The sequence below is a fragment of the Bos indicus genome, chromosome 1 (assembly GCF_029378745.1).
Source record: "Bos indicus isolate NIAB-ARS_2022 breed Sahiwal x Tharparkar chromosome 1, NIAB-ARS_B.indTharparkar_mat_pri_1.0, whole genome shotgun sequence".
Classification (NCBI taxonomy): domain Eukaryota; kingdom Metazoa; phylum Chordata; class Mammalia; order Artiodactyla; family Bovidae; genus Bos; species Bos indicus.
Genome location: NC_091760.1, coordinates 126500838 through 126524044, shown reverse-complemented (window position 1 = coordinate 126524044; position 23207 = coordinate 126500838). Strand labels below are relative to the sequence as shown.

Below are 23207 nucleotides of genomic sequence, written 5' to 3'. Positions count from 1 at the left end.
TACTGGAACAGCTGGGGGTTATCTGAGCATGTTTCTCTCTCTCTCCATGAAGCTTCGCTACAGAGCTAGCTTGGGCTTCCTCACAGCATGGTCATCCTTACATGGCAGCTAGCTTTCCCCAGAGTTCATGTTTTAAGAGACTAAGACAAAAGCTTTAAGATTCTTATGCCCAAACTCCAGAAGTCATGTCGTGTCACTTTTGCCTCATCCTATTTTTTCATCAGGTCAGTCAAGATTCAACATTTGGAGAGGCTAGGAAAAGGCGTGAATACCAGAAGGTGAGGTTATTTAAAGGTCATCATTGGAGATTCACCACCACAACTGTAGAGCTGGTGTTTGAACCCAGGCAGTCTGGCTCCAGAAACTATACTCATGGAAGTGTCTCTATTAGGAATAATGAATAAATTCATTACTTACTTTGTAATAATGGGGACTATTCTGATGGTTTGAGGCTCCAAAAGTGAATTAAAATCTCCATCTCTAAAGGCAGAAAATTATTTCTAATTTTTAGCTGGCAATTACTTCTCTGCCTCTAATATCTTAGTTTTAAAAGTTAAAGGGCATTTTCATATGGAAGACGGTATGGAGATTCCTTTAAAAACAAGGAATAAAACCACCATATGACCCAGAAATCCCACTCCCAGGCATGTACCCTGAGGAAACCAAAATTGAAAAAGACACATGTACCCCAATGTTCACTGCAGCTCTATTTACAATAGCTAGAACATGGAAGCAACCTAATGTCCATTGACAGATGGATAAAGAAGTTTTGGTACACACAACCAATGGAATATTACTCAGCCATAAAAGGGATACATTTGAGTCAGTTCTAATGAGGTGGAAGACCTTAGAGCCTACTATATAGAGTGAAGTAAGTCAGAAAGAGAAAGATAAATATCATACACTAACGCAAATATATGGAATCTAGAAAGATGGTACTGATGAATTCATTTGCAGGGCAGCAATGGAGAAACAGACATAGAAAACAGACTTACGGACATTGGGGAGAGGGGTGGAGACAGTGAGATGTACGGAAAGAGTGACACGGAAACCTACATTACCATATATAAAATAGATAGCCAATGGGAATTTGCTCTATGGCTCAGGAAACTCAAACAGCGGCTCTGTATCAACCTAGAGGGGTGGGATGGGGAGGGAGATGGGAGGAAGGTTCAAGAGGGAGGGGATATATGTATATCTATGGAGGATTCATGCTGAGGTTTGACAGAAAACAACAAAATTCTATAAAGCAATTATCCTTCAATTAAAAAATAAATTAATTAAAAAAAAAAGTTAAAGGGCATTCTCAGGTAGTGTGGGATGGGGGTGGTTGGTTGAGGGCCCATGGCTTGAGGAGAACCAGGGAAGGTTTGGAAGTGCTTCTGTTGACAAAGTCTTATGAAAGACCATATTTTAAGTGAAGAAAGGACATAGTAAGTAGGAATGGATATTTCCAGTGTGAGCTAGCCATGCCCCAAAGGGATTACCATCCAGTTTGAAATGCATTGGCTTGCAGACAAATTCTACACAAACACCACACTTTTATGCCTTATTACAACCCTGGAAGAGAGGTTGAAAAAAAACACATTTATTGAGTACTTTCTTGCATCAAGCGCTGTGCCAAGGGCCTTTCATCTACTACCTCCTTCAATCCTCACACTACCCTTATGAGGCAGGTCTGGCCATGATAACCAACTTTGGAAAGTTCTGGAAACTGCATCACATTCCTAGCAAATGGCTGAACGATATTTCAGCATGACTTGCCAATGCCCTTTCTTCTAGTTACTGGATAATGCCATACTCACAAAGTTCCACCGTGAACCCGGGCACAACATGCTACCATGATTCATTGCCCGGACATCTCCCAGACTCCTGACTCTTCCTTATTATTCCAAGCTCTGTTCTGGGACATGGTTTTCCAATCATTACAGTCTCTGTGCCCAACCCAGCACCTGATCTCTGGTAGGTACTTTAAATTGTCATGAAGTATGATTTATTCACAGAAGATCAGTCATAGCCCAGGCTTTTAGGAAGTCTAGGTCAGACCTCCATCAGACCCCCACTGAGACAGGCTGAGACTTCAGACTTTTTGCTGCAGTGCCTGTACCTGGAAAAACATCTCCTCCATCAACAAAATACAAAGAAATTTTAAGGGACTAAAAATAACCGTGCACACATGCAGTTGAGCCGTGCACATGTGCAGCTGGGGCAGATTCTGGACAACAAGATACAAAGAGACCAAATACCCAACTGCCACTTCTGAAGAGCCAGGAGCAAAAACCGGGTACTGTGAATGATCCCTGCACTCAACACCACCTCAGAGGTGGGCCAACCACTTCAGCCACGCCTCTGACCCAACCCCAAGACACACCCCTACCCTGACTCCATATGAGGAACCAGCTCACCCCTCTTCAGGGAATGAGCAAGGGAGCGTGTTACTTGTTTCCACTCCCCTCTGCTGCTGCAGGGGCCCCAATGAAGCCTTGCCTGAATTTCTTGTCTGGCTTCTTATCAGTCTTCATTTATTAAGAAGGGCCAAGAACCCTTGTCAGTAACAATATCAACTCCTTTCTGGGAGCAGTAAACAGCAATCCAATCTCCACTGGCTTCCCTGTGCTTCTTCTCAGCCTGGTCCACGGAACAGCCCGTCTGTGACTAAAAGGTCTCCCCCTCCCTCCACACTTTGGCAAACACTATTTTATTATGTGTCATGCTCAGCAGTGTGTTGGAGAGGTGGTAAAAGAGAGGTGACACTTAGGGGCAGGACGTGTCCTGCTTTAACTGCGACTCCCCACATTTCTATGGGTGTTCCATTTATTTTCAGATATTTATACTGGTTTTCCCACAGAAGGCAATGGCACCCCACTCCAGTATTCTTGCCTGGAAAATCCCATGGACAGAAGAGCCTGGAAGGCTGCAGTCCATGAGGTCACTACGAGTCGGACACGACTGAACGACTTCACTTTCACTTTTCACTTTCATGCTTTGGAGAAGGAAATGGCAACCCATTCCAGTGTTCTTGCCTGGAGAATCCCAGGGACAGGGGAGCCTGGTGGGCTGCTGTCTCTGCAGTCGCACAGAGTCGGACACAACTGAAGCAACTTAGCAGCAGCAGCAGCATACTGGTTTTGCAGAGACCTGCCACATTAACTCTTATGATCTAAGAAATAATGTAACTGAAGAAAACCCTTCTATTCTCCCAAGTTCCTAGAGTAAGAAATTCAAGAGTACCCCCAAAGTGCCATTGCCACTGTTGATAAAGTTGCTAAATTATAAGGGGTGGGTGTGTAAGTTCAAGGGCTTCCCTGGTGGCTCAGTCAGTAAAGAATCTGCCTGCAATGCAGGAGACTCAAGTTCCATCCCTGGGTCGGGAAGATCCCTTGGAGGAGGACATGGCAACCCACTCCAGGAGAAATACCACTCCATGGCAACCCATTCCAACAGCAAGCAATCCACAAAATTCTTGGAACAATTCAAATTTGCCTATAATTCCATATCATAAATTGAACTCTGAGAAAGGGAACTCTGGGAAAGTAACTCCAGCAGTCTTTTTAATAATAAAATATTTAAAATCACTTTTGGGTGTTTTACCTCTTGCTTTATTAGACAGATTTTTAATAGAGAGTTTTAGATTGCAATATTTGTGCTCTTTTATAGCAATATTTCAGAAAAATGACTTTTTGTCATTATTATTAAAAAGAATCTTTTTTAGAAAAAATACCTAAAGAGGAGTTCATTTTCATGGTCTCTCATTTCCTTCTCTATTCATTAAGCCCTTTCTAAGGCATCTGCTTTCACCGAGCACTAAAAATACAGGCAGTACAAATAAGCACATTAATAAAACATCATGTTGTCAATCAACAAAAACATATTTGATTTCCATGTGAGACAGCAAAGAAAAACAAAACAAAAACAAGCAACAGAAGCTCTTAAAAGCAAACAGCAAAATAAACACATTCAGAAAAATTGGACTGAGGCCCCAGTGGGAAAACGTCATCTACTTGGCTTATTTATTTAGGATCTATATTCCTCCCTCCTTCTCACAAGGATGGAAAACGTTTTAATTCTTCCAGTGTTTTATCAACTGAAACCTCACTGGGACAATTTAAGGGTCATAAGGGGGCTTCCCCAATGGCTCAGTGGGTAAAGAATTCGTCTGCAATGCAGGAGATGCAGGTTCAATCCCTGGGTTGGGAAGATCCCCTGGAGAAGGCCATGGCAACCCACTCCAGTATTCTTCCCCGGGAAATCTTATGGACAGAGGAGCCTGGCAGGTTACAGTCTAAGACACGACTGAGTCAGACACGACTGAGCAACTGAGCGCGCACACACACACACACACACACACACAAGGATTGTAAGAATCACAAAGTTTCTGAATGACACTCTCCTAATTAAAAAGCAAACAACAAGCAGCTATGGCGCTCTTGTTCATACAATCAAGTTTGGGTATGAGACATTTCTGTTAACTGTACTCATCTTTACTAAGGAATTAGATATAAATAATATTAAGTCAAGCACTAGGTTAAATTACTACTCAGGCAGCTGAAATAATGAAGCTTAGTCCAACCAATGTATATGTACATTAAGACAAACCCCACAGTTAAGACTGGAATTTAAATCTCTATTTAACTCTAAATCCTACATGTAGTTTAAAGCCAGGAAATATTTGTTGAAGGCCAAAATTCCATTCCCCTATCTGTCCTGCTGTGGTTATGCCAGGCGAATAATAATTACAGTAATTTTAGAACTCCTTGCTATAGCCTTCAGTATAATTAAGGGACTTAAATGTTGAGTTCTTGTCTAAATTCCCTATTTGTTTTCTCAAATTATATACCTAGTGCTAATCTTAATAAATAATCACTATATGTATCAATTTCCATGAAATTCCATGTCCCACCCCTGCTTTATTTTCATGAAGCCATATGAAGGTTATGGGGATGATGTACATCCCAATCAAAATTTCAGTCTATCATTTCTTTAAACTAAATGTGAATGCCATTTAAATTTAATCAGGCTTTTGGAGGATGTATTCCGTATGATGACTTTAACACACATTAGTAACAAAATCCCCCCATGGTACGGGAATGCCTATACATCATTGTTTGTTAGGCATACTTAGAAATATCAAGGCATGTGTTGTGAAATAGCCCTGTGCTGTCAAACAAAGGGCATATAACAATTTCTCAAGTCTCAGAGCAGCATAGAGGTAAAATGAGTCATGGCATCTTTTACTCTTTGTATGAGGTAAGAACTATTTTCATTTAAATCATCTAAAACCTTCAATAATTTTTAAAATCACATTATCAATACTTAAAACTATACTTACAGTGAGCAGCATAATTATTTACACAACAGAATTGCTATTGATTTTCTATTTTAAGGTGTTTATTTTTTAAAAATTTTATCTATTTATTTTTGGCTGCACTGGGTCTTTGTTGCTGCACGCAGGCTTTCTCTAGCTGCAGCAAGCAGGGGCTACTCATTGTGGTGACTCCTTTTGTTGTGAAGCACCGGTTCTAGGGTTCATGGGCTTCAGTCATTGCAGTTCACAGACTCTAGGGCTCGGGCTCAGTTGTTGTGGTGCATGGACTTAGTTGCCCCGCAGCACATGGGATCTTCCCGGATCAAGGACTGAACTGGTGTCCCCTGCATTGGCAAGTGGACCAGTGGAGCATCAGGGAAGTCCTTGATTTTCCTATCTAACTACTCCCTGTTGTTGTTTAGTTGCTAAGTCATGTTTGACTCTTTGGCAATTCCATGGACTGCAGCCCACCAGGCTCCTCTGTCCATGGGATCTCCCAGGCAAGAATAATGGAGTGGGTTGCCATTTCCTTCTCCAGATCTTCCCAACCCAGGGATCGAACCCAGGTCTCCTGCATTGGCAGGTGGATTCTTTATCACTGAGCCACCAGGGGACCCTAACTACTCCCTACCAGATTATAAACTCCTTAAGGGTAGAAACTAGGTCTTCCCTTTTTACTCCCAGGACCCCACCCAATGCTCAGTACATAGTAGATGCTCAACAAGCACTGAATGAATGTTTGTTTATTTGTTATAGAAGGGCATAAGAGTGCATTTGTATCGCCAAGTTAGAAATGTGCTAGTCTTTTCATGCCATTTTCAGGGATATTTGTAAAGATACAAATGCTTTAGACCTCAGTTTCACCATTTGTGAAATGGACATAATAACATGTATCCATTGACATCACGGAATAGGATGCAGATGAAATAACTACATGTTATTATTTTAGATCTGTGACCTACATAATAACTAGTACATTTAATTGCTGTTGAACAGAAAAAAAGGTAGTTATCAAAGTGACAGTACGTATATTACTTGGGGAACCTGAAGATCTACATATGACGATGCCTTTTTTCTTCTGTATGAATTAGCTAAACAAGGAAAATTTTGCCACATACTTTCAGCTTAAATGGGACTGACTCTATTCATTGCTGTAATTCTCCCATTTCTGGCATAGGTCTGTGACTTTCTGATCGGCCCACATTACTTACTTCAGAGTTAAAGGAACCTCCAGTACCAAATTTTAAACTGCTCAAATGTTAGCTGGTTTTTTTCCCAAGCCAGATTTCTGCCAAAAATAATAACTGAAACCTTCAATAATCTGCTCTCTAATTTCAGTGCCTTTAAAAAAAATTGGAAATGAAGAGATATAAATCATAAATAAATGCTTTGCAATTTCAATGATGATTTATAACAATAGGACCACATACATGAATTATCTCATTTTTAAAAACTGTTTTGTTAATGATGCCCACTTTTAAATGTAAGGACAAAATAATTTTCACTGACATCTGCATACCAACTGCTATTTATTTAGATAATAACAGCAATTCAAATGGAATACCTAGTTTTAACGTCAGGAACCAATTTAAAATAAAGATTTCTACATACCTAGTAGAGGAGAGTTCCCAGAAGGTTCTAGGCTTCAAGTTTCCTCTAATTTGCATAGCAGCTATAAACAAAGGTTCAGCTGGTTCCACTTAGCTGGCCCTGCCACATGCCGCCCAAGTCAGACTCTGAATAGAATTGCTTTTGCAAGGTGTTATTTTGCTACCTATGTATGGTCTTCTTATTTTAAAAAATTGTTTCAAATCATCACTATGAATTTCTAGTTCTACTGTGAGACTGAATAATGAACAAGTTATGGATGAGACCGTCAAGGTTTAGAAGCATTGGTGATGTGCCAAGTTAGCAACGAATTTATCAGGAAACCATTAATAGAATGGTGATCTTTGTGCCTCTGGAATCAAGAAGTCAAGGTGCCTGTTGGGCTTTACCTCCCTTCCCACTCAGAGCCTGGGAAACACGTCATCCCAAGCTGCCCAGCCCACCGTGCTCACATCTCCCACGTATTCATCTGTGTGTCTCCAGTACCTAGAACCATGCCTAGGGGGCTCTTCGTAAACATGCCTTGTCAATGTAGCAGTAAGCGGTATCCCACTGGCTGTGCTCTTGTTGACAATGGTCCACTCTGCATGACTTTTGGGCGGTGGCGGGGGATCTCCAGCAGGACTGTCTCCAGCACAGTCCTGGCCCTCTGGGCATATGTGCCCAGCACAAGGACCACTGTGATAGAGAGGTCCAGGTGGTGATATGTCAATAAGTGGAGCTTCACTTCATGTTGCCAGGTTTGATACAGGTGCAGTTACTATTAACAGTTCTTATCCTTCAATCACTTTGGATGACTTTTGCCTCAACCCAGTCATGTCCTTCCAAGCCTGTTTAGAAGACCAGCCACCATTTTCTAAAAATTAGACATCCTTCAGCTGTCAAATCATACTTAACTCCTGACCACCCCTATGTATGCAGGCTTAGTATTTTATGCAGACACTCCTTAGGTCACAGTATTGAGCATCAACTCATAAAGGAAACTAAGAAACCTTTAACCCCATCACTGATAACAAAATATTTTAAAATTTCTTAATCCTCAAATTCTCTGATTTGATCTCTTTTTTAGAACACACTCAGGAAAATTGATTTGAACATTTTTTAGAACACAGTCAGCAAAATTAATTAGTAAAACCTAATACCACTGATCTCACACGCTAGTAAAGTGATGCTTAAAATTCTCCAAGCTAGGCTTCAGCAATACATGAACCGTAAACTTCCAGATGTTCAAGCTGGTTTTAGAAAAGGCAGAGGCACCTAATTGCCAACATCCGCTGGATCATGGAAAAAGCAAGAGAGTTCCAGAAAAACATCTATTTCTGCTTTATTGACTATGCCAAAGCCTTTGACTGTGTGGATCACAATAAACTGTGGAAAATTCTGAAAGGGATGGGAATCCCAGAGCACCTGACCTGCCTCTTGAGAAACCTGTATGCAGGTCAGGAAGCAACAGTTAGAACTGGACATGGAACAACAGACTGTTCCAAATAGGAAAAGGAGTATGTCAAGGCTGTATATTGTCACCCTGCTTATTTAACTTATACACAGAGTACATCATGAGAAATGCTGGGCTGGATGAAGCACAAGCTGGAATCAAGGTTGCCGGGAAAAATATCAATAACCTCAGATATGCAGATGACACCACCCTTAAGGCAGAAAGTAAAGAGCCTCTTGGTGAAAGTGAAAGAGGAGAGTGAAAAAGTTGGCTTAAAGCTCAACATTCAGAATACGAAGATCATGGCATCCGGTCCCATCACTTCATGGCAAATAGATGCAGAAACAGTGGAAACAGTGTCAGACTTTATTTTTCTGGGCTCCAAAATCACTGCAGATGGTGATTGCAGCCATGAAATCAAAAGACGCTTACTCCTTGGAAGGAAAGTTACGACAAACCTAGACAGCATATTCAAAAGCAGAGACATTACTTTGTCAACAAAGTTCCGTCTAGTCAAGGCTATGGTTTTTCCAGTGGTCATGTATGGATGTGAGAGTTGGACTGTGAAGAAAGCTGAGCGCCGAAGAATTGATGCTTTAGAACTGTGGTGTTGGAGAAGACTCTTGAGAGTCCCTTGGACTGCAAGGAGATCCAACCAGTCCACCCTAAAGGAGATCAATCCTGAGGGTTCATTGGAAGGACTGATGTTGAAGCTGAATCTCCAATCCTTTGGCCACCTGATGCGAAGAGCTGACTCATTTGAAAAGACCCTGATGCTGGGAAAGATTGAGGGCAGGGGGAGAAGGGGATGACAGAGAATAAGATGGTTGGATAGCATCACTGACTCAATGGACATGGGTTTGGGTGGACTCCGGGAGTTGGTGATGGACAAGGAGGCCTGGCGTGCTGCGGTTCATGGAGTCACAAAGAGTCAGACATGACTGAGCGACTGAACTGAACTGAATACTAACCTCACTGCATACGACAGGCTCTAGGTTTATCCACACCACTACGACTGACTCAATTTCTTTCCTTTTTAAGGCTGAGTAATATTCCAGTGTGTGTGTGTGTGTGTGTGTGTGTGTGTATATAAATATACACGCTACATCTTCTTTATCCATTCATCAATGGACATCTAGGTTGCTTCCATGTCCTGGATATTGTAAATAGTGTTGCAGTGAACATTAGAGCACATGTGTCTTTTTGAGTTATGAGGGTCATACTGCATATATATGAAATCTAGAAAAACAGTACGGATGAACCTGTCTACAGGGCAGGAATGCAGACGCACACTTAAATAATGGACATGTGGACACAGCAAGGGAGGGAGACGGTGGGAAAAACTGAGAGTAGCACTGACATGTATACACTACCACGCGTAACACAGGTATCTAGCAGGAAGCTTCTGTGCAGAGCCGGGAGCATAGCTCGGTACTCTGTGATGACCTAGAAGGGTGGGAAGTCGGTGCAGGGGGGTTGGAAGGGAGGTCTAAGAGGGTGGGGATATAGCTAATTCACTTGCTATACAGCAGAAACGAACACAATGCTGTAAAGGAACTACATTCCAATTAAAAAAAACACAACCAAACCTTGAACATTATCTACAACAGCACCGTCCAAAAGAACTTCTTGTGATGATGGACATATTCATATTAAATACTGTCTAATACGGTGACTGCCATCTACATGTGGTCACTGAGCATTTGAAATATGACTGAGGAACTGGATTTTTTAAAAGCTTTTTTTGGCCATGCTGGGTCTTAGTTGTGGCATGCAGGATCTTTTGTTGTGGCATCTGGGACCTAGTTCCCTGACCAGGTATCGAACCTGGATCCCCTGCACTGGGAGTGCAGAGTCTTAGCCACTGGACCACCAGAGAAGTTCCAAAGAACTGGATTTAAAATGTGCAACTTAAATTTAATTAAGTTTAAATTTAAATAGCCAATGTTGATTGTGCATTTAGACAGTGCAGCTGTCCACAGAATAGCAATGAATTCTTTTAAGTACTATAATTCAAGGACAAATCTAAATTTCCACTCTGCAAATTGAACTTCCATATCAGAAAGTCCAATACAAATGGCTAGAAAGTTTGCTTGTGACCACTAACTAGCCTTCACCTTTCTCAAAGTATACAGACATTAACATCAGATTTTCCCCAATCCCCCACTGATAAGACACAGTTTGATGACAAGGATTTGATGGTGAAAACCACCTTACTGGGACACATCTCCAGTCTAGAAGAATGGACTGGGAGGCAGATGAGGGTGAGAGGTGGGATATTTCTAGCTATGGGAACTTGAGTTTGAGGGCTACTCTAGACTCTTCCATCTTGAGGGGTCTCTATGATATTGAATCACTAGTGGGAACTCCTCAGTTTACTGACTGCAGGAGCTGGAAGGTAGACTGGATCCACTGGCTTTCAGAAAGCTTCTAATAGACTGCCTTGTTTGAGGCTATACCAGAACACAGCCCTGTCTGGAGCAGGTGACGAGGAAGGGTCCAGAGACAGCCTGGAGGATTAGGCCTCTTGGCTGGTACCACTCCACCCTTACTGCATTCAGAACCTCTAAGACAACTGCTTTAGGCAGAAGGCTCCATATTTCTTCATCTCCTTCGTAACTACCCTTGTCCATTCTACCCCCTTCTCTCTCCTGGAGACCACAGAGCTTCCTAATTGGTCTCCTGGCTTCTACTCTTAGCTCCCTACAACTCATCTTCCACACAGCAGCCAGAATCATCTTTTCAAATCAAATCATCTCTGAACTTCCCTGACCGTCCAGGGGTTAATTAAGATTTTGCCTTCCAATTCAGGTGTGCGAGTTCAATTCCTGGTTAGGGAGCTGAGATCCCACATGCCTGAAGGATAAAAGACCAAAACATAAAACAGAAATGATATTATAACAAATTAAATAAAGACTTCAAAAATGGTCCACATAAAAGAAAAAAAATCTTAAAAAAAGAAAAATCAGATCATCTCACTCCTCTGCAAGGTTCTCCGGTAGCTTCCTACTCAAAAAATTCAACCTTTTCACCATGGCCTCCAAGGCCCTGCTCACCTTTTTGACTTCTTCTCTAGTTACCCCTTTGCTCATTCTGTTCCCAGCCACACTGATCTCCTGGCTGTTCTTCAGACAAGTCAAGCTTCTTTGAATCTCAGGGCCTTTGTACCGATGCTTGCTGGTCCCTCTGCCTAAAATGCTCTTCCCCAGACCTCCACATGGCTGGCTCCTTATCACTCAGGCCTCAGTTCAAATGTCACCTCCTCAGAGTGGCCTTTCCTGATCACCTCATTCATTGCTCCTGCTATTCCACCACTAAATTATGTCTGTTTAGTTGTTTCACAAATTTCCTGAGGAATATTAACATATTATAAAACTCACCCATTTTAAGTGCACTTTTAGTAAAAACACCCAAGTTGTACAGCCACCACCATAGGTCAATTTTAGACCATTTCCACGTTCTTGAGATCCCTCATGACTATTAACTGTTAATCCCCATACCTACCTGTCCCCTGCCACAGGCAAGCACTAATCAATAATACTCTGTCTCTACGGACTTGCCTTTTCTGAATATTTCATGTAAATGAATTACACAATTATTATCTAATACTCCACTGCTCTGTTTTAATTATTATTATTTTCTTTTGACCGTGCCATGCAGCTTGCAGAATCTTACTTCCCTGACCAGGGACCGAACCTGCATCCTCGGCAATGGAAGTACAGCATCCTAACCACTGAGCCACGAGGAAATTCCCTTATTTTATTTTGAAAGTATTTTTTATCTTGGTAAAATATACGTAACATAACATGTACCCGCTTCCGCCATTATTTTAAGTGTATAGGTCAGTAGCATTAAGTGCACTCACACTGTGGTGCGCCCATCACCAACATGCAACTCCAGAACCTTCTCAGCCCTCCCAACTGAACCTCTATATCCATTAAATACTAACTCCTTTCCGCTACTCCCCCGCCTGAGAAGACTACCATTCTACTTCCTTTCTCTGATTCTGACTACTCTTGGTGCCCCATGTTAAAAGAATCATACAATATTTGTCCTTTTGTGACTGGCTTATTTCACTTAGCATAATGTCTTCAAGGTTTATCCATGTTGTAGCATGTGTCAGAATTTCTTTAATAGTTAAAGCTGAATAATATTCCTCTGTATACCGCATTTTGTTTGTCCATTCATCTGTAGATAGATACCTGGGCTGCTTCCACCTTTCGGCTCTTGTGAATAACGTGGCCAAGAACATGGACATATAAATATCTGTTCAAATCCAGCTTTCACTTCTTTTCGGTATACACCCTGATGTGGAATCTCTGGGTAATATGATAATTCTATGCTTAATTTCTTGAGAAAGTGTCCCATTGTTTTCCACAGCAGCTGCATAATTTTACATTCCTACCAGCAATGCACAAGGGTTCCAATGTCTCCACTTCTTTGCCAACACTTGTTATTTTCTATTTTTTATAGTAGTCATCCTAATGGGTGTGAAGTAGTAGCCACTTTATTTTTATAATTCATTCATCATTACTTATTTACTTAAATATTTTCTTATTTACTTGTTTGTTTAAACATTAATTCCCTCATCTCTCCAAACTAGGATGCTAGCTGCATGAGGGCAAGGAGCTTGTTCACCATAACTCCAGTGGTTTCCAAGACCCAACATACATTTGTTGAATGAATAACAGACCTTAGGGCCACAAGCTTCTACAACTGTAGCCCAACCACAGTTCTCTTTCTATTATCAACCCAGGGACACCAGAAGCTGCTAAGTCGTTTCATTCGTGTCCGACTCTGTGTGACCCCATAGACAGCAGCCCACCAGGCTCCCCCATCCCTGGGATTCTCCAGGCAAGAACACTGGAGTGAGTTACCATTTTCTTCTCCAATGCATGCAAGTGAAAAGTAAAAGTGAAGTCGCTCAGTCATGTCCAACTCTTAGCGACCCCATGGACTGCAGCCTACCAGGTTCCTCCCTCCGTGGGATTTTCCAGGCAAGAGTACTGGAGTGGAGTGCCATCGCCTTCTCCCACACAGAAGCTAGGGAGTTTCTTTTAGCTACTCTGACACACCAGAGGACCATTAGAAAGAACTGTAAAGATTTTTACCAATGATGCAGTTCTTTTCCTTGTGAAATATGAAGAAAAGAAGATACCGTCAAACTATAACCTTGAGAGCATCCACGGCCTTTGTGAACATTCTGCTGAGGGTACAATTATAACCAGGAGAATGTGCTGGGCTCCTCTGGAAGCTCTTGGTCCTATTCACATGCAAACATACAAGTGGCAGCTGCTTGAAATAGAATCAACCAGCTAAGAGTGAAAACTATAAAGCTTTTCACTAGAAAAACAAATTGTGCCGTCCTTTCTTGTACATTACCTATGCTTTCTAAAAATATATTTTTTTTCTAAAAAGGCTGGCATTTGTTACTCAACTTTGGAACATTAGTTCGGGCAGCCTAGGCAAACCACAAATAAATATGTCACAGAGACTGCCTGTCGTCTGCTTGTTTTCCCTTCTTTCCACAGGTGATAGAAGATGTTTATTCGAAAGAAGACTTCTGGATTTTAGCGGAGCACACAGATTCCTGACAAGAAGCCTTCATTTCAGGGCTTCCTTGCAGCTAGTAAGGGCCATGTAATTAGTAACTGGCAAATGTGATGTGAACAGCAAAGTGCATGTAATTCTGCGCAATGTCCTTAAAGGGAGCATCTGTGCCCTTTTTCTCTTCCTTTTTGCTGGCTAGACCATGCACCTACCTGATGGCTGGAACTTGAGCACACATCTGAATGGATACTGAGTTACTAATGATTTGAAGCAGCCACACCAATTCTGGATTGTCTACCTCCAGATCCCTTCACATAAGAGAGAACCAAGTTTCTGGTTTTGTTGTTGCTCTAGTTGCTAAGTTGTGTCCGACTCTTTGCCACCCCATGAACTGTAGCACGCCAGGCTCCTCTGTTCACGGGATTTCCCAGACAAGAATACTGGTGTGGGTTGCCATTCCCTTCTCCAGGGGATCTTCCCAACCAAAGGATCGAACCTGCATCTCCTGCATTGACAGGCAGATTCTTTACCACTGAGCCACCAGGGAAACCCAAGCTTCTGGTTGAGCTACTGTTACTTTGGATCCCTTTAACTGGGAGCTGACCTAGTCCTAACTCACATAGAATCTCCCCAAAAAGATTATAGGAGAACCAAAGTACAAAAATTTCCTAAAAGTACATGACAACATTGATTGTTCCATCAAAGATGAGCTGCTTTAAGCTGATGCCAAGCCCAGCTAAGCCAATATACTAAGTGGGTGGCAGTGATCTGCCATGTTGCCTGTGGGTCAGAAGGAAAGATGAGTCAATACCAGCAGCAAAGGGTAACAGTGTTGGCTAATATTTAGTGAGCACTTATTATATCCCAGGCACTCAGCCCAAGAGCTTTATATGTACCATCTCATGTTGTCTTTACAACAATCCTGAGGTTTAAAGAAGATAAATCCATCACACAGCTTATGAGTGAAGAAATGTGAGCCCACCTACCTCACCTTTGCATTGTATCCATATGCAGCATCCATTAATACTTCCCTCCCGCATACATAAGAATGGGGTAGTCAGGGCTCTCGAGAGCACTCCAGTTTGTCAAGGAGAACTTTCACTGGACACCCTCCTCTGTCCCATCAACACTAACAATGCCCCTAACACACAAAACACTGGGCTAACCTTGGAGTCTACTTGTCAGGCACAAGATGCCTCTCAGTCCCTAATTTCCTTGGATCATTTTTAACTCGTAGCCATTTACTTACAACTGAAACACAACTATAACGTGAAAAGCAAGTTACATGTTTGTTTCAGGGCCTTATTTCACATTTATGCTAATATCAATATTTCGAGGGGATTCCCTGGTGGCTCAGCAGTAAAGAATCTACCTGCAATGCAAGAGACCCGAGCTTCATCACTCGGTCAGGAAGACCCCTGGAGGAGGGCATGGCAATCGACTCCAGTATTCTTGCTGGAGAATCCCCATGGACAGAGGAGCCTGGCAGGGCTACAATTGAGTCGGACACAACTGAAGCAACTGAGCATGAACATTTATACCGCTGCTGTGGGCCTCAGTTTCCTCATCTATAATATGGGAATAATTGTACTTTCTCACAGTGATTTCAAAGATTCGGTAAAATTATGCCTGTTAACTTCTGGCACACAGTAAGTGCTCAACAAGAGGTATCTACTTAAAAAAATCATAATTCATGGCTGACATTGAATGAAGCTTTCAGTGAACTAATGTGTTCAGTTATTAAACAACTTCCCTAAAATGAAAAAATACAGAAGATAACAGTCACTACTGTGCTGACTGGAAAAATGACTTAGTCTAGTTGACTAAATCCAGACTTTTTTTTTTTTTTTCAGACTTATTTTTTTTAAGCTGCTGCTGCTAAGTCGCTTCAGTCGTGTCTGACTCTGTGAAACCCCATAGACGGCAGCCCACCAGGCTCCCCCGTCCCTGGGATTCTCCAGGCAAGAACACTGGAATGGGTTGCCATTTCCTTCTCCAATGCATGAAAGTGAAAAGTGAAAGTGAAGTCGCTCAGTCGTGTCCGACTCTTAGCAACCCCATGGACTGCAGCCTACCAGGCTCCTCCGCCCATGGGATTTTCTAGGCAAGAGTACTGGAGTGGGGTGCCATCGCCTTCTCTTTTTTAAGCTAGCTGTCTCTAAATCTGACTTCTTATCTTGACTTAACGTAATCTATGCTATTACTAACCAGCCTGTTAGTTCTGTTAGTTTTTGTTTGATATTTAGGCATTTCCCCCCCGAAAGTGAAAGTAAAAGTTGCTCAGTACTGTCTGACTTTTTTCGACCCCATGAACTACGGAATTATTCATGCCAGAATACTGGAGTGGGTAGCCGTTCCCTTCTCCAGGGAATCTTCCCAACCCCGGGATCGAACCCTGGCTTCCCACATTGCAGGCAGATTCTTCACCAGCTGAGCCACAAGGGAAGCCCTTTTCCCCACTAAGTTATTATTATTCTCTATTTTTAGATTGCCTTTAATGGTGGTTTTTCAAAAATATCCATTCCCCCCAAATGCAGTTGTGAGAACAATCATTTAATTGTTTTAGTATTTACTTATTTGTCTATGCCAGGTCTCAGCTGCAGCATGCAGGATCTTGTGTTGTGGGATCCTTTTCAGCTGCAGCACGCTAACTTTTAGTTGCAGCATGTGGAACTTCCCCCACCAGGGCTCAAACCCTTGCCCTCTGCATTGGAAGCTCAGAGTCTTAGCCACTAGACCACCAGGGAAGTCCCTTTAGGGTGGTTTTAAGTCAGAGACATTAATAGGATTTTTTTTTTTTTCTTTTTCTTTTGCCTAACCGCCCTCCAATGGATATAAAGTAGTCAGAGGTGAGTACTACCTTTGATTTTCTATCCACCACTGGGAGACATTTATGAAAGGCACAAGCAATAAATAGCTCCTAAAAGTCTTTACAAGGGGCCTTTGCTTGAAAATAGCCTTCACTCAGAATCCATGAAATTCAGCTGAGTCCAACTGGGTTTTCAGAAAACACATCTGCTTTAAGAATTTATCCCTCCAAGCATTATCTCGAGCCCTTTCTAATTGTTAACGCAGGACACCATCAGTTCTATTAAAAATCTCCCAAATAGTTGAGGCAAAGCCAACATTTTACTATTTCAGACATTTACCCCCAACCCAAATTCTGTCACCAGAGGAGAAAAGCAGCAGCTCTTCCAGTTTTCAGTATTCATTTTTGGAGAATAATCTTTTAAAAACTGCTTACTGTGATTTTCCAGGTACATTTGCTATTGGGAGGGTACACTCCAGGAAAACCTTCGCTGCCAATAAATCCAGACTCTCCGGTAAGAATGCCGCCACATGTGAAAACAGGTCTGGGAAAATAAGAGGAAAAGAAATCTGAAACAGAGCCTAACAATTCACTGTCAATTTCAGAAAGATGTAGTTTGTTAATAGGGATAAAATGAATACTGACTATTAAGTGCCTGCATCATATAGGGAATTTGAAATACTTATTAGCTCTTAGAATATTTAAATTATAGCCTAATAAAACATTCAGTCCAGCTACAATGATCTCCACCATAGTAACACTATAATAACAAGATCAATCTACCGATCTATCCATCCATCCATCCACCATCCATATGCAATCAAGTCCGTATCAAGTGATAAGACATCACTGGAAAATGGTAAATAGAAAATGTAACTTGGGGGAGTGAGAGAGAAAAGGTGAGAGCTAGGCTCTGTGAAGTGCATGGTTTTAAAGACAGACAAGTAATTAGTTAATGTGGGAAAGTTTTAATTTCCTAGATGAAGAGAGATGCCTAATTCTCCCTGTTTTGGAAAATAGTTGGGCATTGGCAGAGCCTCCCACTGAAAAGGGATGTTGATGGTGATGGAGGTGGAAAAGGAGATGCCAAAGTTGGCCATAGGACGAGTCCCCAGCCCAGGTCCTGGAGCCATCCGGCAGCTCAGAGGTTGGTGAAGAGTTAACTTTCCGAGAGCTGCTCCCGGGCGCCGGGCAACTCGGGCTTTTCCGTAGGCTTAAGCCTCTGGGCAAAGCGTCTCCAGGGAAGAAAACAGAAGTAAACCAAAGTTCACATATTTGGGCCCCAGTGCTTCTTTGCACCCGCATAAAGCTGCGGGCAGAGGAGACCCAGGGCAGGTTAAGCCCCTACCACGTGGTGGCTGGCCAGCTGCAGGGCCGTCCAGCGGGCGAAACTGGGGGCGCAGGAGGGAGCCCCGACGACGGGCGCCGTCCCGTGTCCCGGTGGCGCGTGGGTCCCCCGGCGCCCCAAAGCGAACTGGGTAAAGTAAAGCAGCGGGCGAGGGGCATGGAGGAAGGAGGGGAGGGGTGCGGTTGGGGGTCGCGTTACCTCTCGGAGAGCTGCGGACGCGAGTGCTGGGCGGCGGCGACCAGCAGCAGGCAGAGCGGGGCCCAGGCGCCCGCGCCCCTCATGGCTGGTGAAGACGCTCGGGGCTCGCCCCACCCCGGCGCGCACACCGGAGCACCGCGCGCTCCGCACCCGCCCGGGCTCCCGCCCCGGCGCGCCCCGCACCCCGGCTTCTCCCGCTCGCTCGCACGCGCCGCCGCGGGGCAGCCCAGGTAGCTGGGTGTGCGCGGCAGGCGGGGCCGGGGCGCTTTTCTAGAGGCGATTACGGTGCAGTCTGCTTCGCCGCTGGATGTCCCCTGAGGAGTTGCTCTGGCAGCCACAGGCCACTGCTGAATATCCCGTTTGTTCTCCAGCGGCGAGAGGGGGCGGCTCCCAGGCCGGAGCCTCCTCCTCTCTTGGGGCGGGCGGGCGGCTCCTCGCTGGCACCCCGAGACCCGCAGTCCTGGTCACATCCCGCCGGCAGGGGCGGTGAGGAGAAGGATGAAAGAGAACCCCCTGCCAAGTGGTACCCAAATGGGACTCGGTGCCTTGATCTACAGATGATAGGGGGTGGTGTGACCTTGGTTTGCTTTAGGGGGTGTTTTTCTCTAGTTGCTTTTAAATAAAAAGTATTGACGCTTGCTGGTTGCTGGAAAACGTAGGGTTCCTCCTTCAAACACCCAGCTCCAAGGATAGAAAGGGGAAAATAAAAGAGGGATTCTATCATATTTTAACTCCTACCCTAGTTCTCTTACTTTAAGCAAACACGGACCTACACACACACACACCCGTCTATACATACACACGTACAGTGTCAGTAGATTCTTTTATGTATTTACTGGTGTGTGAGAATAGGGACATAGTTTCTATTTGGGAGGGGGATTAGGAGTTAGAAACGAGTTTTCAGCCATGCGATTTGTGACTGAATTATCATTATTGTGCCAAATATAAGACAAAATCCGGATCATCAGTTCTCACTATCCCCTGTTATGTTTTGAAAATAGTATTTCTTTGCTGGCATCTCTCTCTTTTTAAAAAGATATTTTCCAACAATGTCTTTTTCTGTAGTATTAATTACTTTTTACAGAGAATTTGTTTTTTCTAAGAACAATTGCAGTCTTATGGAGTCAAGACTAATTTTAAATATTTATTTGGCTAAGTGTTTCTCAATAACCATAGAGTAGTAAAAGAAAAACAAGAACAGAATGGATTCACTGAGGTTTTTCAATGACCAGGTCCCCACAAAAGGGATATAGCTGAATTTACATGCCTCCTTTTAGATGTTCCTCCTACATTATTTTCACCATTCTAAGCAGAATAATAATAATAAGCATTAAGATAGTACTTACCAAGACTTCATTTCTAATAATGAACCTACAGTGTTAAGAACCTTTAGTGTTAAGAACATAAATACTCCTGGCAAGGAAATAAACAAAAGTTGGCTACATAGAATAATCTTATTTTTAGAAAAGTGGATTCCAGGAGTCAATAGTAGGAACCAGAATTTCCCTGTGGGGTTTAGATTTTCTTACTATTTTTGAAAAAGTGAAGGAAAAATACACCAAGAACTACAACTTTTAAAAAATTTTCTAAAGGCACCACACCCTGTGAGACATTAAAAAAAGAAAAAAAGGATTACAGAATTTGGCAAACAACATTACATCCTGAAACCTACACCCTCAACCCAATAAAATTGTTTTAAAACAGCAAATAGGAAAATAAATGATTGTTTATTTTGCACATGTTTCAAGAGTATGCTGTCCAATAGCATATGTGTTTTAGATGATATTTTATTGAAAAGTCAGAGTTTTAAATTATAGAGTGAAAATATTACTCAACTCACTTTCTGGTAATGATTTGAAGTGATCATAGCCAGAAAATACTTCATTCTTAGGACTAAGCTAAGTTTTCAAAATTTTAAATTAAAAAACAAAGTATTAAACATGACTAAGTGGATAGATAACAACATAAGTACGCAACAACTCTTTTCTTAATTTATGTGTTTATATAATGACTGTGTTTATTACTGTGTTTATATCCTCACTAAAAAAGTTAGAGTTTCAGCACTGATAGTTCTGTTATTGTTGAGATATGTAAAAAGACATGAATGTTACCATATGATTTTAGAAATTTACTAAGACCTTATTATTTGCTGTTAGAAATGAATATTTAACTTGGAACTACAATTCTGACCAAAATTATAAACCTTTAATGTCCCGAGAAGTTTAATGTGTTAAAATTGAGACAGACCCAAGTGGACTCTGAAGGTTCATGTAAGAACCTTCAGTGAGACCGATTTTTGGACTTCAGAGATGCAGTGTTGCTATGGTGGTAGGTAGCCACAGAATTCCAGGCACTAGGAAAGGGGAAAGGTAGAGGGGACCAAACCCTGTGGATGCAGAGTGGTAGGTGAGGTGATCCTTGTTGTTCAAAGTGTATATTACCCAGCCTTTGCAATAAACCAAATTGCACAGAGACTCAAAGTCATACGAGTATGAGGATATTCACCAGTGGACTAACCACTAACAAAATCAGACCACACTCAAATGTATTTTGCTGCATAATATCAGCACCTGTGTGTACATTTTGAAGAAAGTGGAGAAAACCACTAGACCATTCAGGTATGACCTAAATGAAATCCCTTATGACTATACAGTGGAAGTGAGAAATAGATTTAAGGGACTAAATCCGATAGACACAGTGCCTGATGAACTATGGATGGAGGTTCGTGACATTGTACAGGAGACATGAATCAAGACCATCCCCATGGAAAAGAAATGCGAAAAAGCAAAATGGCTCTCTGAGAAGGCCTTACAAACAGCTGTGAAAAGAAGGGAAGTGAAAAGCAAAGGAGAAAAGGAAAGATATACCCATTTGAATGCAGAGTTCCAAAGAATAGCAAGGAGAGAGAAGAAAGCCTTCCTCAGTGACCAGTGCAAATAGAGGAAAACAATAGAATGGGAAAGACTAGAGATCTCTTCAAGAAAATTAGAGACACCAAGGGAACATTTCATGCACAGATGGGCTCAATAAAGGACAGAAATGGTATGGACCTAACAGAAGCAGAAGATATTAAGAAGAGGTGGCAAGAATACACAGAAGAACTGTACAAAAAAGATCTTCATGACCCAGATAATCACAATGGTGTGATCACTCACCTAGAGCCAGACATCCTGGAATGTGAAGTCAAGAGGGCCTAAGCATCACTACAAACAAAGCTAATGGAGGTGATGGCATTCCAGTTGAGCTATTTCAAATCCCGAAGGATGACGCTGTGAAAGTGCTGCACTCAGTATGCCAGCAAATTTGGAAAGCTCAGCAGTGGCCACAGGACTGGAAAAGATCAGTTTTCATTCCAATCCCAAAGAAAGGCAATGCCAAAGAATGCTGAAACTACCGCACAATTGCACTCATCTCACACGCTAGTGAAGTAATGCTTAAAATTCTCCAAGCCAGAAGTGCGGGGCCGGCCCCGCAGATCTGTCTCTTGCTTCAACAGTGCTTGGACCGAACAGACGCAGGGACGCCCCTTGCTCCAGCCTCCGATCACCCTCCAACCTTTTTTCCAGTCGCAACCTCCGAGTCAGCCACCCAGCTGTCCGCGATCACCGGGACCAGCCACCATTTTTTAACTCATTATTACCGATCAGATTATTACCGAATCTGAGCTCCCAGATTCGTCAGAATTATTCTACCGAGGTGGAGGCCGCCGTCAACCGCCTGGTTAACATGCAACTGCGGGCTTCCTACGCCTACCTCTCTCTGGGCTTCTATTTCGACCACGACGATGTGGCCCTGGAGGGTGTAGGTCACTTTTTTCGCGAATTGGCCAAGGAGAAGCGCGAGGGCGCGGAGCGTCTCTTGAAAATGCAAAAACAGCGTGGCGGCCGCGCCCTCTTCCTGGACGTGCAAAAGCCATCTCAAGATGAGTGGGGTAAAACCCAGGACGCTATGGAAGCCGCCCTTCTCGTAGAGAAGAACCTGAATCAAGCCCTGTTGGATCTGCATGGCCTGGCTTCTGCCCGCGGAGACCCCCACATCTGTGACTTCCTGGAGAACCACTTCCTAGATGAGGAAGTGAAACTCATCAAGAAGATGGGTGACCACCTGACCAACCTCCTCAGGCTGGCTGGTCTCCAGGCTGGGTTGGGCGACTATCTCTTCGAAAGGCTCATCCTCAAGCACGACTAGGAGCTTCTGGAGACCAGTGGCCATTGAAGAACCCACCTAACATCAGGGCTGCCTGAAGCCCCTCTCTGCAGCCACTAGGCAGCTTTTTAACACCCTGGAGCCCTCCCTCAAGCCTTGGACCAAAAGGAAACAATAAAGCTTTTTGCAGCATAAAAAAAAAAAAAATTCTCCAAGCCAGGCTTCAGCAATACGTGAACCGTGAACTTTCAGATGTTCAAGCTGGCTTTAGGAAAGGCAGAGGAACCAGAGATCAAATGGCCAGCATCCTCTGGATCATCGAAAAAGCGAGAGTTCCAGAAACACATCTATTTCTGCTTTATTGACTATGCCAAAGCCTTTGACTGTGTGGATCACAATAAACTGTGGAAAATTCTGAAAGAGATGGGAATCCCAGACCACCTGACCTGCCTCTTGAGAAATTTGTATGCAGGTCAGGAAGCAACAGTTAGAACTGGACGTGGAACAACAGCCTGGTTCCAAATTGGGAAAGGAGTATGTCAAGGCTGTATATTATCACCCTACTTATTTAACTTATATGCAGAGTACATCATGAGAAACACTGGGCTGGATGAAGCACGAGCTGGAATCAAGATTGCCAGGAAAAAGATCAATAACTGCAGATATGAAGATGACACCACCCTTATGGCAGAAAGGGAAGAAGAACTAAAGAGCCTCTTGATGAAAGTGAAAGAGGAGAGTGAAAAATTTGGCTTAAAGCTCAACATTCAGAAAACAAAGATCATGGCATCCGGTCCCATCACTTCGT

At 42.9% G+C, this 23207-nt stretch overlaps 1 protein-coding gene and 1 pseudogene across 1 annotated transcript in view; one reads left to right on the top strand and one right to left on the bottom strand.

Moving 5' to 3' along the window:
- PCOLCE2 (procollagen C-endopeptidase enhancer 2) overlaps positions 1-18638 on the bottom strand; it is a 95581-nt gene extending 76943 nt beyond the window's left edge. The window contains exons 1-2 of the mRNA XM_019966413.2: positions 18254-18638; positions 17143-17251 (exon numbers count right to left, since the gene is read on the bottom strand). Of these exons, the coding sequence (XP_019821972.2) occupies positions 17143-17251; positions 18254-18336 (192 nt within the window). The 5' untranslated portion in view covers positions 18337-18638. The remainder of the gene's footprint in view (positions 1-17142; positions 17252-18253) is intronic.
- LOC139182274 (ferritin light chain pseudogene) lies at positions 18335-22562 on the top strand (annotated as a pseudogene).
- The last annotated feature ends 645 nt before the right edge of the window (positions 22563-23207 follow it).